Source organism: Triturus cristatus, chromosome 1_2, assembly GCF_964204655.1.
Source record: "Triturus cristatus chromosome 1_2, aTriCri1.1, whole genome shotgun sequence".
Classification (NCBI taxonomy): Eukaryota; Metazoa; Chordata; class Amphibia; order Caudata; family Salamandridae; genus Triturus; species Triturus cristatus.
The window spans coordinates 1,192,371,577-1,192,388,815 of record NC_140580.1 but is presented as its reverse complement, the minus strand read 5'-3'; the positions used below and the strand labels follow the sequence as shown (position 1 = coordinate 1,192,388,815).

Genomic DNA, 17,239 nt, shown 5'->3' with positions numbered 1-17,239 from the left:
GAAGAAACAAAAATGCCCTATATGCCTGTGAAATTGTGCCAAGCACTATACACCTCACGCCGCAAAGTTGCACTGCGTCACATGACTCAGCCCCATCCCACTCAGGGCGGGACAGTTTCAGACACACTGGCTCACGATGCCCCACCTATTTGCTGATCACACTGGCTGCCGCCCTTCTAGCACCGTGTGTGGCTGGGCACATGTGTCTCCCATCTCTTGGACAGCAGCTCACATGTTGGGAGACAGTTCCTACCCCAGATAGCCAACTAGGCTTTTAGGGCGAGAAGGTTTGTACTTAACCTTGGCACCACCCCTTTACTTGCTAAATCAATGCGCACAGGGATGTCCTTAACAGGCGTATGAACACTGAGCACGGCTGACCCCAGCACTTGCCCTGCATCCCATATACTTTATGGGAATTGCGACCGCTCAGCTCCCTCTGGTGAAGCTCCCTCGGCATACCCGCTTAGAGAATCTGTCTGATTCGATACAGGGCGCACTGTCTGAAATCTAGTGCCCAACATTTGATGTGGGAGATGCCACACACCGCCTAGGTCATGGAAACCTAAAGGAGCACACCATTTTCCCCGGGCGTACCTCTAAATGAGACTGGCTCCACCCAGCTGTAACGCCAGAGGCACACCTCCTAAACTTCTTTACTGGTTATGCCCCTTGGCACTCTTCTGGTTGCAGCTTTGAGTATTTGTAAAGCGCCTGCCCCCGGGGCACGATGTCGCTGACTAGCCAGTGTATGTTACCCACTCGCTGATACTTATCTATCGCTAACTGCTTGAATTGAAGGGTTGCTGGATGCTACCCCAGGACTTAAGACTTTACTGCTCGAACCCAGTTTGACCCCAGAACTAGGGGACAACCCCAGTAGTGACGATGCCTTTCATGGTACATCTACCCCAGGGCTTGACTATCAATGTGTTAGATGCCCCTTCTATTGTCTGGTTCTGGCCCGCAGAAGGATATCCCAGGGGGGGCAGACAAGTCTGTGGAACTAGAGGGGAAAGTTGTGTGCAAATACCTGCCCTTTCCTGAATTTAGGGACGCCAAGATGTCGAAAATACCCTCTTCGCCATATGGCACTAACACAGTGTTTACCAAACTTTTCCGCGCCCCAGCACACTTGTTAGCTGACAACTACCACCACCCGCCTGCTGCCCTGGTTAAAGCGCGGGTGAATATGTCTTACTGAATCTACCTGATACCGGCCCTTGGTTGCAGGGGAATGCCCACCCAGTGTACATGGTACCTGATTCTATATGGTGCCTGCAGGTGTTCCCCATGAAGGCCCTCGTAGCCTACTGCGCAATGCAGTCCCAGTATTTTCGCAGTGCCTCACTCTGCGTTGAAATTAATTGAGTAAGTGTAAAATTATGCTTTCCCACCATTGGGCTGTTAACCGGTGGCAAAGGCAGGCTGTTATTTTGCGGCTCCTGACACTGGCTCCAGATATATACCACAAACCAAAGTACCTTACTACAAGCCAGTACCCTTGGCTTTAAAAAGGCTTGTTAGTTGTACAAGATAGCTGAAGCCACAATTCTGGCTTCCCTGCGTAATATATTGAAAATGCTTCCACACTGAACTGGCGGGACTGTCACCCTAACGTGTTGAACATTCCTTAAATGTCTCCCTTCGATGAATAGCAAGCTCTACCGCAAATGGGACCATCACACTAATCAACTTCCGCAACAGCCAGAGAGGTCCCTACACGTAAACAAGGTGCCGGAAGCGGAAAGCGGGAGCCCTTTGGAAACGGAATAGTGACGCACAATCCCCGCGTTGGAGACAAGATTCACCTCGTTGTACTCCGAGAGAGGCGCATGAGGAGACAACATAACTATTCTTTGCAAAACAGAGCCCGTCCGTAACTTTTGTCTGTATTGGGACAAGGATGAACCACGATAATATCACTGATCAAGTCTGTGATGTCATATACGCTACCTCTGGCATCTATCTCATAATTCCCATATACGGCTGACACCGCACTCTCCCCCTGTGCTTTGTGTGATCTTGGCCCTCCTTGGTGTGAGCAGGGCCCCGTGAAGTATACTTGGGTTCTAGGCCGATAATGCACAAGTGTGCGGACAGAAAGATGAAACCATATTTGCCGAGCCCCGGCCAAAGCCGACAACCATTGTGACCCTTTGTGAACACTAGCACATACATCAATAAGCCATTGATAAGGGTCACACGCATAACTCCTGGTGGCCAAAGGCCTTGTTGGCCAAGCAGCGAAATCATTGCTCAATGCCATAATACGAAACAGTCTTCTCACGGCGCACGCCACCCAGGCGCCAAACAGGACACCGAGGTTTACACCGAACATCCCGATTCCAAAAGAAAGGCCCCACAAACCCAACCCCCTGCGCAAGTCACTCACCAAGGCACCGCTGAAGGATCCACTCCTGAACAACGCCTTCAAGAATAGCAAGCTCAACCGCAAATGGGAACATTACACTAAGCAACACCACCAATCAACGGAAATCAACCATACCCCCCGTAGGACAGGTAAAGTGTGTGTGAAACCCAGCCATGGCCAGACGAAACCATGGAAGCAGTATCTGGGGCATTGTAGAGACGTAACCGATACTAGACAACCTGTCCTTTCTATCTGAAACTCGATAATCATTAACAGAATGCCAGGTGACTTAAAGAAGGCATAACACTGTAACAGCTCCCCGCTATCCCTGAACCAAACAGAAAATGAAAACTCTGGAACTGCAGCCATGAGCTAATTAACTGAAGACCAGTGACCGAGGTAACTCCTCAGGAGTTTATACTCGCAAAGCTGGAGTCATGAGACAATCAACATGTTTAGGATACCAGAACATGTCCAAATAATCCCTTAATATCCTTCTTGAATGCTTTAAACCTATGGTGCATAAGGCGGCTTAGACCACCTTTGGAATTGCCCACATTTGTGAAAGGTCCCTAGATTGCATGTTAGCCACCCGCCGGTTAGCCAACACATGTGCTGCAAAGAATACAGCCCCTTATCAAATTGGTGCCAACCAAGAACTAGTTTCTTTTTGATCCAATGTGACCTTGGCATGGCTCGACGTTATCGGCAGGATGCCAAGTGACTTGGAATAGAGGTCTCAGGCCTTAGTGCCAATTACTTACGCTGTCAGTAACCTTCCTCACAGTGGGCATGTAAGAACTGCAGGTGCAACCCCTAATAAGATCCAGGGCAGCTGGTGGTGCCACAGCATATGCTGTAGAATAATAGTAAATGCGCTCCTGACCTTAAACCCTCAGGGTGCTGTGTTCCTAAGCGTCAGAGCCCCCCACATGCAGGGGAAGGCGGTGCCTAGCCCGGAATTTGGACGCTGTATCATTGCATCACTATCTTTACTGCCAAGGAGCTCTGCACTGCAGCAGCCCCGTCTGTGTGCGTGGTCAATGCTTATTAGTCGCGTACGATAAATAAGCCCTGATTATAGCTTTGTTGCATAGCCAACCCAGCGCTAGCGCCCCCTACCCATCGCTGCCAAGGCTTCCGGTTGCTATGAGTGACATATTCATCATCCACGTGCCACTACGAGTGACATTTAAAAGAATATGAAATGACCTTTATTGCTAGCAAAATCAAAGTCTGGAGGTGAGGGAGACATACCGATCCGTAATTACACCGCACAATGCTCCAGCCGAGCCGCAAAACCCAGTAACCCAAAATGGCAGTACGATTCACGATGGGAAACATGAGACTGGTGAAAAGAGAAAGAACACCATGCCCACCGCAAAACTTACTTCCAGGTAATACCCACCGTGATGGAGAACACAAAACCCCTGTTGCCCAAGCCAGAGGAATGCAAAACTAGGAAGGAATGGAATCCCGCCGTTCTCCTGACCGTACTGCCCTGGTACAGGGAGAGCGCGCGGCAAAGCTACTGCCGACCCCGGGGACTTGGCACTCAAAATCCTTATCTTATCACACCGCAAGTCAGACTCGATTACCCCTACCATGCGCGGGGCACAGTGATTGGTCCGTTCGTGGAATCCAGCCTGTACTATTGGTGGAGGCACGGCCTTACTTTCTTTGGGGTGAGAGACCTCTGCCTACCTGGCAGTTTGTTCTTCCTCGTGGGTCCACTAATGCCTCTAGCAAAACAACTTGTGATAATTATTAAAATGATTACTACCACTCTCTTAGCGCCACACTGTAACCACTAGCGCTACCTCCTGCGTGAAACAAAACCAAATTCAAGCCAAATAGTCGTCATCCTTCCAGACATTCGAGAGCCTGCATTATCCCTTTATACACGAACAAACAACTAAATTGCTTTGACTACCAGTTGGGAAAGGTGTACAAACATTAATAAATACTTTAACTTTAAGCGCCGGTCAAAGTCCCTACATTTCCTTCACTAATGAGGTTTGAGCCGTGCATGAGAGGGACGTGCCGTCCCTGTAGAACATGTGATACTCCATTGTCGGTAATAATTGCTCGGGAACAGTAGCATTGCCCTCTCGCGGCCTAAATACATAAATAGCTGACATGCGGAGGGCTCGGGGCTTTCTAAGAAAATATTTCAAAGTATTTATCATAAGACATTAACACCAAGCGCTGCAAAAGCATCGAGACAGTCTTGGAAAACACTGTAATGACGGTAATATGTGACTGCGCCACCGTCAATTTCCGACCCAACAGGGGTTCGAACCTGCAACCTTTTTGTTGTTGTTACTCCATTGTAACCCCATAGTACCCCCAGGGGCACCCCGCTTTCCCCCCTCCCCCAAATTAGGTTACCCAATGAAAACACAAGAAACAGTTATAAGTGGGTAACAAATGCTGCAGGTTTATTACATAATTCCAGTATATGTAATAGGTGGGTTATCTTACGGGCGATCCAAGGGCAGGCGGCCATCTACTTCACCTGCCCGCCTGATGAGCCGGGCAGCACGGGAACGACCCGCAAGTGCTGCCCCCCAAGTGATTCTTTTTTACGATCACGTGCCGTTGAAATTCTACTCACACCCCCCCTCTCGGGGCAGAGCGTCGCATAGCAAGCCCCCGGTTGTTCAGGCCCACAACCGCCCGCAGGCCTAGCGGGGCGCCGACCGGCTTCCGGGACCTCTCTGGAGGCTCCTCGTTTTGGCTCAGGCACCACGTGGTGCCGCGCAGAGGTACCCTTTGTACCGGCCTGCTTCCAGATCGCCCTGTAACTCCGCCTGCAACGAAAAGGAAAACATTACAACGCTCAGAAACCCCCCCCCCCAACCACACCTACGCCGGGTAAGAGGTAGGGAGGGAAAAGGCGAGGTGGGCGACAAAAGAGGTCGCCAGTGAGGGTGGGGAAGGCTAAATAGCCTCCCCCTCACACCTGGGCCCGGAAGTGACGCGCATTGCGCGTCACTTCCGGCCCTGACACGGAGGGGGGCACCAGTCTGTGTCCCTGCCCCCCCCCCCGAAGGAGGGAGTGGGGAGGGGTGACCGGGGCCCCGGGGCCACTAAGGCGCCGACCGCCGAGTGGCCCCCTGCGGGGGCCGCGGTCAGCGGCAGAGCCGCCGGCCCGTTACTTGTGAGCGCAAACCTTGTTTCCATGCATTTTAAATTTATTGGATCGGGCGCTGCCACTTAAACCGCGAGAGCCTGTGCCGGGAGTAAACGCTTGCGGTAATAAATGCTTCGACCCTTCCCCCAAGCGCTGCCTGCAACCACCCACAATTGCACATCCCGTGGGAGGCGGCAGCCATTTTTGCCGTCAGGCCATTATGAGTCACCAGGGCCGGAAAGCAATGCCATGGCGGCACCGACTATATACGTGATTCTCGATGGGGGATCAGAGTTTCCCAAGTTGGTTTGGAACCCCCTGTAACTGATTGCGCCCCCATATCCCCGCACATCGCTGTGAAGAGAGGAACCTAGACATCTGTCCTATATCCGGTAGCATTTGGGAACGTGGATAATCCCCTGCTTAAGGCTCCAAGCTCAATAGTCCCCGAGATTTGTTTGAAGCGGGAGAGCAACGTAATACAAAATCGTCGTCAAAAGAAAGCAGGCAGCCGCTGCGCCACTGAAGGCCCTTTGTTACTAAGACAAGCCACTATATATACACACCCCACAAACGTATGCAACAACGCCCAGATCCAATACACAGCAGTGGCCCTGCCTCAGCCGCGTGACCTCTGGAGACAGGATTACCTCCACATGGACCCTAAGACACCGCAGTGATCCTTCCGAAACCGCACAACCTCTGGAGACAGTATTCCCCCACGTGGGCTCCCAGACCCTGCCCCAGCCACACAACCTGTGGAGAAAGGATTACCTCTACGTGGACCCCAAGACACGGCCTTGACCCTACCCCGGCCGGCCGCACAACCTGTGGCTACTGCACATGACTACAGAGGAAGCAAATGTTCTGCCTGCCTCTGGGGAGGGTTACCCGGTCATGGACTCTGAGAAAAGTAGTGACCCTGCCCCACACCACAACAATGCCGACTGGGCCACGAGCACTGCCACAACCTTGGAGACGGATGCTGCCATGAGCCCCCGGGAGCTGCTAACCCCCTCTACCCACCCCGGCGGCCGCAGTCTCGGCAGTGGCCGAGCTGAGGAGCCTTAACTCCAATTCACTCACCACTTGCAGCTCCCAGGATCACCAGGCCCATCAGGACACAATGGCGTGGCTGGTGCCACAGACCGTGCACGCCGCCGCCCCCTTGGTCTCGGGCACTTGGAGCCTGGGGAGCGCTGCAGACACAGCGCAGCCAGCGGGGGGTAAAGGAGCGGCGCCGACGCAAGACAACCAAGACGGCGTGTCCAGGGCGCGAAAAGAGGAAGGTGAGAGGGTGGGGGAGGCCTATATACCCCCCCCGTTCCTCACGCCCTGGAAGTGACGCACCCTGCGCGCCGCAGCCACTGGCTGAGAGAGTGGGGGGGGGGACTCCTCCCCGAGGGCTCCTCTAGTAGAAGGGGGGTGGGCTGGTGCCTTGCTGGCACTAGAGGCCCGCCCTTCTAGGGAACCCTGCGGGCGCCAGGGCAGCTCCACACCACAGAGTCTGGTGAAGGAGCTCTGTTTATCCCGATGCCCTGGCATCCTTGGCTGCGCCTGCGCTGCTGATGCGCAGCATTCTGGCGCATTCCTTGCTGCGCTCACTGCGTGACGTTACGGCATGCAGTGGAATATTCCACTGCCTTACGGGTGCATTGGTATTTGTGTGGGAACGCCTGCCTCGCATACACTCATTCCCGTGTGATGCAGGCCGACTGAGCGCAGCTCCTGCGCCATGCAGTCACTAAAAGCCTCCTGCATCACGTGATAAATTAAAATTAGGGTTTGCGTTGCCCTTCCATTCTCCTGCGTGACGCAAGGGCAACGCAATCCGTTGATGAATCTGGCCCTGAGCGCATCAGCACAAGGAGAGAGAGAGAGAGAGATAGAGAGAGAGATAGAGAGATAGATAGAGAGATAGAGAGAGAGAGAGATAGAGAGATAGAGAGATAGAGAGAGAGAGAGAGAGAGATAGAGAGATAGATAGAGAGATAGAGAGATAGATAGAGAGATAGAGAGAGAGAGAGAGAGAGAGATAGAGAGATAGAGAGATAGAGATAGAGAGATAGAGAGAGAGAGAGATAGATAGAGAGAGAGATAGAGAGATAGAGAGAGAGAGAGATAGAGAGATAGATAGAGAGAGAGATAGAGAGATAGAGAGATAGATATGGCGTACTCTTGATGCAGCATAGCACACCAAGTTGTTTCACTGAGCAGCACTTCATCAAATTTTGATATATCTGGCCTCAGTCTATAAGTGAGTTGTCAGTGGTGCAAATTTGAATGTCAGGAAGGTATGAGAGGCACAGGTGTCTGTGAGGTATGAGTGGTGCAGGTGTCAGAGGGTCATTGAGGTATGAGTGTGGCGAGTATCAGTGAGGTATGAGTGGTGCCAGTGTTAGTGAGGAATGAGTGGCTTGAGTCTCAGTGAGGAATGAGTGGTGCAAGCTTCAGTGAGGTATGAGTGGGGCAAGTATCAGTGAGGTATGAGTGGTGCGAGTCTCAGTGACGAATGAGTGGAACAAGCGTCCGTGAAGTCTGAGTGGTACAGGTGTCTGTGAGGTATGAGTGGTGCAGGTGTCGGTGTCAGTGAGGTATAAGTGTCTTGAGTGTCAGTGAGGAATGAGTGCTGTGAATGTCAGTGAGGAATGAGTGCTGTGAATGTCAGTGAGGAATGAGTGCTGTGAATGTCAGTGAGGAATGAGTGCTGTGAATGTCAGTGAGGAATGAGTGGCACAAGTGTCAGTGAGGTATAAGTGCCTCGAGTATAAGTGAGGAATGAGTGGCTACAGTGTCAGTGAGGAATGACTGGCTTGAGTCTCATTGAGGAATGAGTGGTGTGGGCGTCAGTGAGATATGAGTGGTGTGGGCGTCAGTGAGATATGAGTGGTGTGGGCGTCAGTGAGATATGAGTGGTGCGGGCGTCAGTGAGATATGAGTGGTGCGGGCGTCAGTGAGATATGAGTGGTGCGGGCGTCAGTGAGATATGAGTGGTGCGGGCGTCAGTGAGATATGAGTGGCGCGGGCGTCAGTGAGATATGAGTGGCGCGGGCGTCAGTGAGATATGAGTGGCGCGAGCGTCAGTGAGGAATGAGTGGCGCGAGCGTCCGTGAGGAATGAGTGGCGCGAGCGTCCGTGAGGAATGAGTGGCGCGAGCGTCAGTGAGGAATGAGTGGCGCGAGCGTCAGTGAGGAATGAGTGGCGCGAGCGTCAGTGAGGAATGAGTGGCGCGAGCGTCAGTGAGGAATGAGTGGCGCGAGCGTCAGTGAGGAATGAGTGGCGCGAGCGTCAGTGAGGAATGAGTGGCGCAAGCGTCAGTGAGGAATGAGTGGCGCGAGTGTCAGTGAAGAATGAGTGGCTAGAGTGTCAGTGAGGAATGAGTGGTGTGATTGTCAGTGAGGTATGAGTGGTGCAAGTGTCAGTGAGGTATGAGTGCCTTGAGTGTCAGTGAAGAATGAGTGGTGCAAGCATCAGTAAGGCAAGAGTGGAGCAAGCGTCATTGATATACGAGTGCCTCGAGTGTCAGTGAGGAATGAGTACCTTGAGTGTCAGTGAAGAATGAGTGGCTAGAGTGTCAGTGAGGAATGAGTGGCTAGAGTGTCAGTGAGGAATGAGTGCCTCAAGTGTCAGTGAAGCAGGAGTGGTGCAAGCATCAGTGAAGCAAGAGTGGTGCAAGTGTCATTGCAGTATGAGTGCCTCGAGTGTCAGTGAGGAGTGAGTACCTCGAGAGTCAGTGAGGAATGAGTGGTGCGAGTGTCAGTGAGGTATGAGTGCCTCGAGTGTCAGTGAGGAATGAGTGGTGCGAGTGTCAGTGAGGAATGAGTGCCTCGAGTGTCAGTGAGGAATGAGTGGTGCGAGCATCAGTGAGGCATGAGTGCCTCGAGTGTCAGTGAAGAATGAGTGGCTAGAGTGTCAGTGAGGTATGAGTGGCTAGAGTGTCAGTAAGGCATGAGTGGCTAGAGTGTCAGAGAGGTATGAGTGCCTCGAGTGTCAGTGAAGAATGAGTGGTGCAAGCATCAGTGAAGCAAGAGTGGCGCAAGTGTCATTGAGGTATGAGTGCCTCGAGTGTCAGTGAGGAATGAGTACCTCGAGAGTCAGTGAGGAATGAGTGGTGCGAGTGTCAGTGAGGTATGAGTGCCTCGAGAGTCAGTGAGGAATGAGTGGTGCGAGTGTCAGTGAGGTATGAGTGCCTCGAGTGTCAGTGAGGAATGAGTGGTGCGAGCATCTGTGAGGCATGAGTGCCTCTAGTGTCAGTGAAGAATGAGTGGCTAGAGTGTCAGTGAGGAATGAGTGGCTAGAGTGTCAGTGAGGAATGAGTGGCTAGAGTGTCAGTGAGGTACGAGTACCTTGAGTGTCAGTGAAGAATGAGTGGCTAGAGTGTCAGTGAGGAATGAGTGGCTAGAGTGTCAGAGAGGTATGAGTGCCTCGAGTGTCAGTGAAGAATGAGTGGTGCAAGCATCAGTGAAGCAAGAGTGGCACAAGTGTCATTGAGGTATGAGTGCCTCGAGTGTCAGTGAGGCATGAGTGCCTCGAGTGTCAGTGAGGAATGAGTGGATGCGAGCATCAGTGAGGCATGAGTGGTGCAAGCATCAGTGAGTCATGTGGTGCAGGTGTTTTCTAAGGTATGAGTGGCACAAACTGCACTCAGTGTAGTGCCATTGAGCTTCCTGGTGCTCCTGTGTCTGTGACATTGACAATGCACTGTTGTTCTCCATTACTTTGCAGCTTTCTGGCTTGGAAGGATGAACGCCTCATAGTGAGCGTGAGGCAGGAGTGAAGAAATGAGCGGAAAGAAAGAGCTGCCCAAGAAGAGAAATGTGAGCTGGAAGAAAGACCCCGGAGGCTCCCTGGTAAGTTCTGAGCTCCTCCTGGTGCCAATAAGTGCCACCCCTTACCTTGCCGAAGCCTACACTGGGTTCCTGTGTGGGTATCTCACCGCCTCCTGCACGAGGCACAAAGTGTTTATTCATTCAAGTCACTGAGGGGCAGATTTGTGAAAATATCATGCAACGTAGCAAGACAACCTGCTGCGCTGTGCTGCTCTGTGTGACAGGAAGAGTGCAGGAATGTGATATCACGCAATGCAGCAAGACAACCTCCTGCGCTGCGCTGCGAGACAGGAAGAGTATAGGAATGTGATATCACGCAATGCAGCAAGACAACCTGCTGCGCTGTGCTCCTCTGCGAGACAGGAAGAGTGCAGGAATGTGATATCACGCAATGCAGCAAGACAACCTGCTGCGCTGTGCTGCGAGACAGGAAGAGTGCAGGAATGTGATATCACGCAATGCAGCAAGACAACCTCCTGCGCTGCGCGACAGGAAGAGTGCAGGAATGTGATATCACGAAATGCAGCAAGACAACCTGCTGCGCTGTGCTGCTCTGTGTGACAGGAAGAGTGCAGGAATGTGATATCACGCAATGCAGCAAGACAACCTGCTGCGCTGTGCTGCTCTGTGTGACACGAAGAGTACAGGAATGTGATATTACGCAATGCAGCAAGACAGCCTGCTGCGCTGTGCTCCTCTGCGAGACAGGAAGAGTGCAGGAATGTGATATCACGCAATGCAGCAAGACAACCTGCTGCGCTGTGCTGCGAGACAGGAAGAGTGCAGGAATGTGATATCACGCAATGCAGCAAGACAACCTGCTGCGCTGTGCTCCTCTGCGAGACAGGAAGAGTGCAGGAATGTGATATCACGCAATGCAGCAAGACAGCCTGCTGCGCTGTGCTGCTCTGTGTGACAGGAAGAGTGCAGGAATGTGATATCACGCAATGCAGCAAGACAGCCTGCTGCGCTGTGCTGCTCTGTGTGACAGGAAGAGTGCAGGAATGTGATATCACGCAATGCAGCAAGACAACCTGCTGCGCTGTGCTGCTCTGTGTGACAGGAAGAGTGCAGGAATGTGATATCACGCAATGCAGCAAGACAGCCTGCTGCGCTGCGCGACAGGAAGAGTGCAGGAATGTGATATCACGCAATGCAGCAAGACAGCCTGCTGCGCTGTGCTGCTCTGTGTGACAGGAAGAGTGCAGGAATGTGATATCACGCAATGCAGCAAGACAACCTGCTGCGCTGTGCTGCTCTGTGTGACAGGAAGAGTGCAGGAATGTGATATCACGCAATGCAGCAAGACAACCTCCTGCGCTGCGCTGCGAGACAGGAAGAGTGCAGGAATGTGATATCACGCAATGCAGCAAGACAACCTGCTGCGCTGCGAGACAGGAAGAGTGCAGGAATGTGATATCACGCAATGCAGCAAGACAACCTGCTGCGCTGTGCTGCTCTGTGTGACAGGAAGCGTGCAGGAATGTGCTATATCTTCTAAGAATGACTCATTTCTGCTCTCCTTGCGCTGGCAGCTGCGTGCTGCTTAGCGCCAATGCAGGCACCCCTGCGCTATTGTGCACAGGCGCTTGCGATACATGCAGGACTGTTTATGAGCAGGAAGGGGCACCTTCTTGCACAAAAACAATACCCCGAGGCATTTCCTCTTTCTTCGTGTGATGCAGAATGCAGCACGCGTTGAAAGAGGAAATAATGAAGACATGAAGATATTTCGCCTTGTTATGGCTCCCCTGGGACGGCGTACCATGTCGACACAATCCCAGGTTTACCACCCTTAGTAAAGCTGGGATTGCGTCAAAATCCATGGGTGGGCGCACGGAAATGTACGTGCTCCTCTCATGGAACGCCTCCCAAAGCAGATTAACACAAGGCAGCGATTTGCGCTGCGTTGCATTTCTCTAGATTTTCAAAGCCATGCAGCGCCACTTAAGGGGTCATTGCGTGGTCTAATACATCTCGCTTAAGCCCTTGCTTGTGTGACGCAGGGACAATGTAAGCGTGTAGTAAATCTGGCCGCTGAGTGTTACTACTTACCTCCTGAACCCTGTACGCAGAGCTTAGACACACCCCTTCTGCTGCTACTTCTGTGTGATCCTGGACATCTCGGTCCATGCATGAATCTCAAGTCTGTGCGTCATGGAGCGAACGGACTGTAAACTCAGCACCAGAGACTATGTCATTCTTGAGAAGACCATGTAGCCAGCGCCCTTCTCACCAATAGGTACAAGATCAACCCTTGTAAATCCCATTGTGCGCATCCCGGCACGGATCAGCAACAGTGTGGTCCGAGTGATCCCTGCTGGACTCGTCTCAATTCTAAGGAATCAAGCATTGAAATTCCAAGCAACAAAAATGTAGAACACATTGGGTCTTACAAGAATAACTGAGATGAATGTCTCAACCTGAAAGGTTTTTATTGAAAAGATTTTACCCATTCAGAAGTTAATTCGATCTAATCAAAGTGATCTGATTTATTGACTAGAATACAAGTTAAACAAAAGTCCAGAATCGATCAAGAACAAGAAGTAGAAAAAAAAAAAAAGAAAAAAAAAAATCAGCTGCACTATGCGGAGCTCCGCAAGCGGCGAAGTGCAGTTCGCGATGATTTGCGCTGCCAGATGCTTGTCTGCACTGTGCAAGCATCGTGAATGGCACCATGCACAGAGCAAGCGGGCGCTGCTTCCGTTTCTGCTGCTAGAGTAGATTTTCACTCGAGCTGCAGCTTCCTCAAAGCGAATGGACAGTTTCTAAAAGCGAGCGGTCTCGAGCATACGCGATCATTCACAATGAGACATCTGACCCCCCCCGCGTTGAGAAATCTCGCCGGGAGGTTGATGTTCCACGCTTGCGCTCGCCTACTTAATGTTGATGATCGCTAACGAGGAAAAATTATGCTGGGAGGTGGATTTTCCTTGCTAGCGCTTGCCAACAGGACGTTGACAAATGCGTGCAATGAAAAAAACGAGGAGCGGAGTTCACCACTCAGGGTTAGGTCAGATCTGTAAAATGCGGAGTATGAATGTGAGAGATCCAGCAGAGATCCACCTCAGGTAAGGGGTGGGGTCTCTCTTACAAGAAGTCCCCCAATTAGAGGGTTCTGGTCAAAGGATTCCATACATTCAATGCAGCAGTACACGTGCCCCAGGTTCTCGACCAGCTAGAATGAGACAAGGAGACCCATTACCATTCAATAGATTTCTCACAGTTCTATTACATGACGTCTCTCACGAGCACGTGTCTGCAGGTGGAATAGGAATGGATGCTGGTACATTGGGTCTCTCACTGTGGTGGACTGTAGACTAGTGAGAGGGCTGCCTGCAGTGGGCTGTAGGCTGGAGAGGGCTGCCTGCAGTGGGCTGTAGGCTGGTGAGAGGGCTGCCTGCAGTGGGCTGTAGGCTGGATAGAGGGCTGCCTGCAGTGGGCTGTAGGCTGGATAGAGGGCTGCCTGCAGTGGGCTGTAGGCTGGATAGAGGGCTGCCTGCAGTGGACTGTAGACTGGAGAGAGGGCTCCCCGAGGTGGGCTGTGGGCTCTAGAGAGGGCTCCCTGAGGTGGGCTGTAGACTGGAGAGAGGGCTCCCTGAGGTGGGCTGTGGGCTCTAGAGAGGGCTCCCTACAGTGGGCTGTAGACTGGAGAGGAATATGTGCAATGGGTTGTAGGCTGGAGAGAGGGCTCCTTTAGGTGGGCTGTGGGCTCTAGAGAGGGCTCCCTGAGATGGGCTGTAGATTGGAGAGAGGGCTCCCTGCAGTGGGCTGTAGATTGGAGAGAGGGCTCCCTGAGGTGGGCTGTAGATTGGAGAGAGGGCTCCCTGAGGTGGGCCGTAGGCTGGAGAGAGGGATCCCTGAGGTGGGCCGTAGGCTGGAGAGAGGGCTCCCTGAGGTGGGCCGTAGGCTGGAGAGAGGGCTCCCTGAGGTGGGCTGTAGGCTGGAGAGAGGGCTCCCTGAGGTGGGCTGTAGGCTGGAGAGAGGCCTCCCTGCTGTGTGCTGTAGATTGGAGAGAGGGCTCCCATAGGTGGGCTGTAGATTGGACAGAGGGTTCACTGAGGTGGGCTGTGGCTGGAGAGAGGGCTCCCTGCAGTGGGCTGTAGATTGGAGAGAGAACTCCCTTCTGAAAAGTTGGCCTGATATATGCTGTCCACTAGTTCTAGTGGGCACGTTGTATCAGTCCAAACAGCCCCTTATGGTGATAGGTTAAAGACAACCTTTATTGAAAGCTATCCTAGTGGTAGCGATGGAGAGCAGCCTTCAGGCTAAGTCTTGAAGGAATGTAAAGCAGCTTGTTTTACCAGTCTATAAGGTCTTGAATGACCAAATGAAAGGACAACCACACCAGGTATATATTTAAAATATATGTATTTAAGATAAAACACACCCCTCTAGTCTCTTTATGAGACTGGAGTTCAAAGTACTTTAATTACAACTCAGTAATCAACAGTAAAAGCACAAATACACGTTTGGGCCCTAGGGCGTACCAAACCATATACCAATAAAGTGGTATAAGAACCACGACTGAACTAGACACAAGGCCTAGAGCCTGTAGAAGTGGTTGGACCACAAGGAACCCCCCCCAAGGTAGTGACACAGGGGCCCCATGGGGAACATGTGCAGTGTGAGAACACAGCCACGAATCGCCGTTTACTTCTATGGGGAATGTCGTGGTTGGAAATTTGATGATTAATCGAGTCAGGACCAAACCCTTTTGGACTCGGGTAGTTCTAGGGCTAGCACCCATGAGAGCACCGGAGTACTCGAGTTACCTCACCCAGGGAAGCCGGGTGCATAGGTGTCTTTTGGTGTTGGGTTGCGTCGTCGATTTCAATGAGAGCCTGCAAAGAACTGCTGCTGCCGTGAAGAGGTGAAGTGTCCGGAGAGATCCAAGCCTGGATCTAGGATGTGAGGAACCTGAAAGCAGAGGGACAGAGTCTGGGTCACTTGCCAGTGACCTAGGGCAGGATGGACCAATGCCCACAGATGTCGGGTGCTTCAGGTGAGTTGATGGGTGTCTTGACTCTTCAGCCACGAGGTCCAGGAGGTGTCGACAATGTCCTCGAGCCGGATTCGAGCTGGCCCATGATGTCTGTCGAGTGCTGCGGTGTCGGCGACCAGATTGGACCCAACAAGCTTTGGCTGGAAATCAGAGAAAGGACTGCGGTGCAGACCAGCAAGGTATGATGGACTCACCCAGCGAGGGTAAGTAAGGGCACGTATGGAGCATCAAGGAACGCCCAATCAGAAAAGGAGTTACCTTCGGGGGGACCTGCTAGCCAACGGGCTAGTGATCGCGAAGGAGCCTCAAGCGGTCGCACTTGAAGCTGGCCCACGGGTCACTCGTGGAGTGGAGGCCAACAATCTTCGGTGCAGGAGGTGCTAAAGGCTGGGGCTACTCGGAGCCCAAAGCACAACATCGAGGAGGACCAGGAAGATAGTGTTGCTGCAAAAGTTCACAGTGTTCCACATCACCCACGATAGCCACGGGCCTCAGCTTTGCTGTGGACTTACGGTAGCCTCGGGAAAGTCTGGAAATCCACCTCTTGTGATGCAAAGACTTCGGCGTCTGGCAGGAGCTTCAGCAATGCAGACCGGTCAGTTGCTTCTTTGGTGCCTGCCAAGAAGGGGAGTCACTCCTTGACCCCAAGGGAGATTTCTTCAGTCTTCTAAGCAAAGTAGAACATCGAAGGTCCAGGATATACATTGCAGAGATTCATCCAGGGTAATCTAAAGTCGCAAGGACTGGGTTCCCATACTTATACAAAGTTTGGGGGTTGGACATACTCTAGGGACCCACCTATGGGAGGGTTTGGAAAGAGGGGTGCTTACACCCATTTCCTTTGTCCAGTTTCAAGCCAGAGCAGGGGCAGGTAGCCCCTGCAACCGGTTTGAACTGGACTATGCACAGGCACATCAAGTGTGCCCCCAGTGCAGGACTTCAAAGCACCAGAGAGTGCTCCCGCCCAGCCCCAATACACATCTGCCTGTCTGGGGAGGTGATTACACCTCCCAGGGACAGGAAACCTATTGTCCAGGCCTCCCCTGCCGGAGTTTCGGTCAGCAGCAGGAGGCCAGACCCGTATCTGTGGCAGAGGCATCCATTTTGTGACGCCATGGCTTTAGAAAGTCTGTACCGGGTAGACCAGTGTGAACATGTCTCTCCCTCTAGAAGGGTGGAATGCTACCCCCGCCGCCAGAACTGGCGGGGGGGGGGGGGTAGTATTCCAAAACATTTGACACAAAACACAACATGTTTCCGTGCAGCCATCCTAAAGTTAGCATTTACCGCGAGGTTATAATGCACTTAAGAGTATATGATCAGGCTGCACCACAAACCGCATCAGAGGAGGTACTCCGAACGCTGCAGAGGGGCTCTGCTCATGCAGGGGCACCCTCTCACATACAAACCAAGCACTCTGCCTTAAGGATTGTTAAGGCCTATCATAGGAGTGACTTATAGGTTTTATATGTGTGTGCAATGGTAGTGATATAGGTAGCCTATACCACAGTTAGGGGTGCAGGCACCACCTTACCCAAGCTGCAGTAGCAGATCTGTGGTGTCATTTTGGAGTACTTCCCAGGGGTGGCATAATACATGCTTCAGCCCCTGGTAGGCCTCTGAGGTACCTATGCACTAGGTACGTAGTACACCATATACTAGGGGCTTATAAGGCACTCCAGAATCCAATTAGATATGTACCTAATGTACATGGAAATCATTTTAGAGAGGAAGCAGCTAGGCTGGGGTCCTGATTAGCAGGGCCACAGCCAGACTAAGGTCGAAAAACAGTGAAACACCAACAAAAAGTGGGGGTACCCATGTGAAGCAGATCCTACTCTCCTACATCCCTGAGGTGGGCTGTAAACTGGGGAGAGGGCTCTGCAGTGGGCTGT

General features: G+C 52.2%; 1 protein-coding gene across 5 annotated transcripts in view; it reads left to right on the top strand.

The window, feature by feature from the left end:
- ST6GALNAC6 (ST6 N-acetylgalactosaminide alpha-2,6-sialyltransferase 6) overlaps positions 1-17,239 on the top strand; it is a 144,011-nt gene that overhangs the window by 18,554 nt on the left and 108,218 nt on the right. For all 5 annotated transcript variants that reach the window (XM_085614148.1, XM_085614149.1, XM_085614144.1 and 2 more), the window contains exon 3: positions 10,236-10,360. In XM_085614148.1, coding sequence (XP_085470274.1) covers positions 10,292-10,360 — 69 coding nt within the window. In that variant the 5' untranslated portion in view covers positions 10,236-10,291. The remainder of the gene's footprint in view (positions 1-10,235; positions 10,361-17,239) is intronic.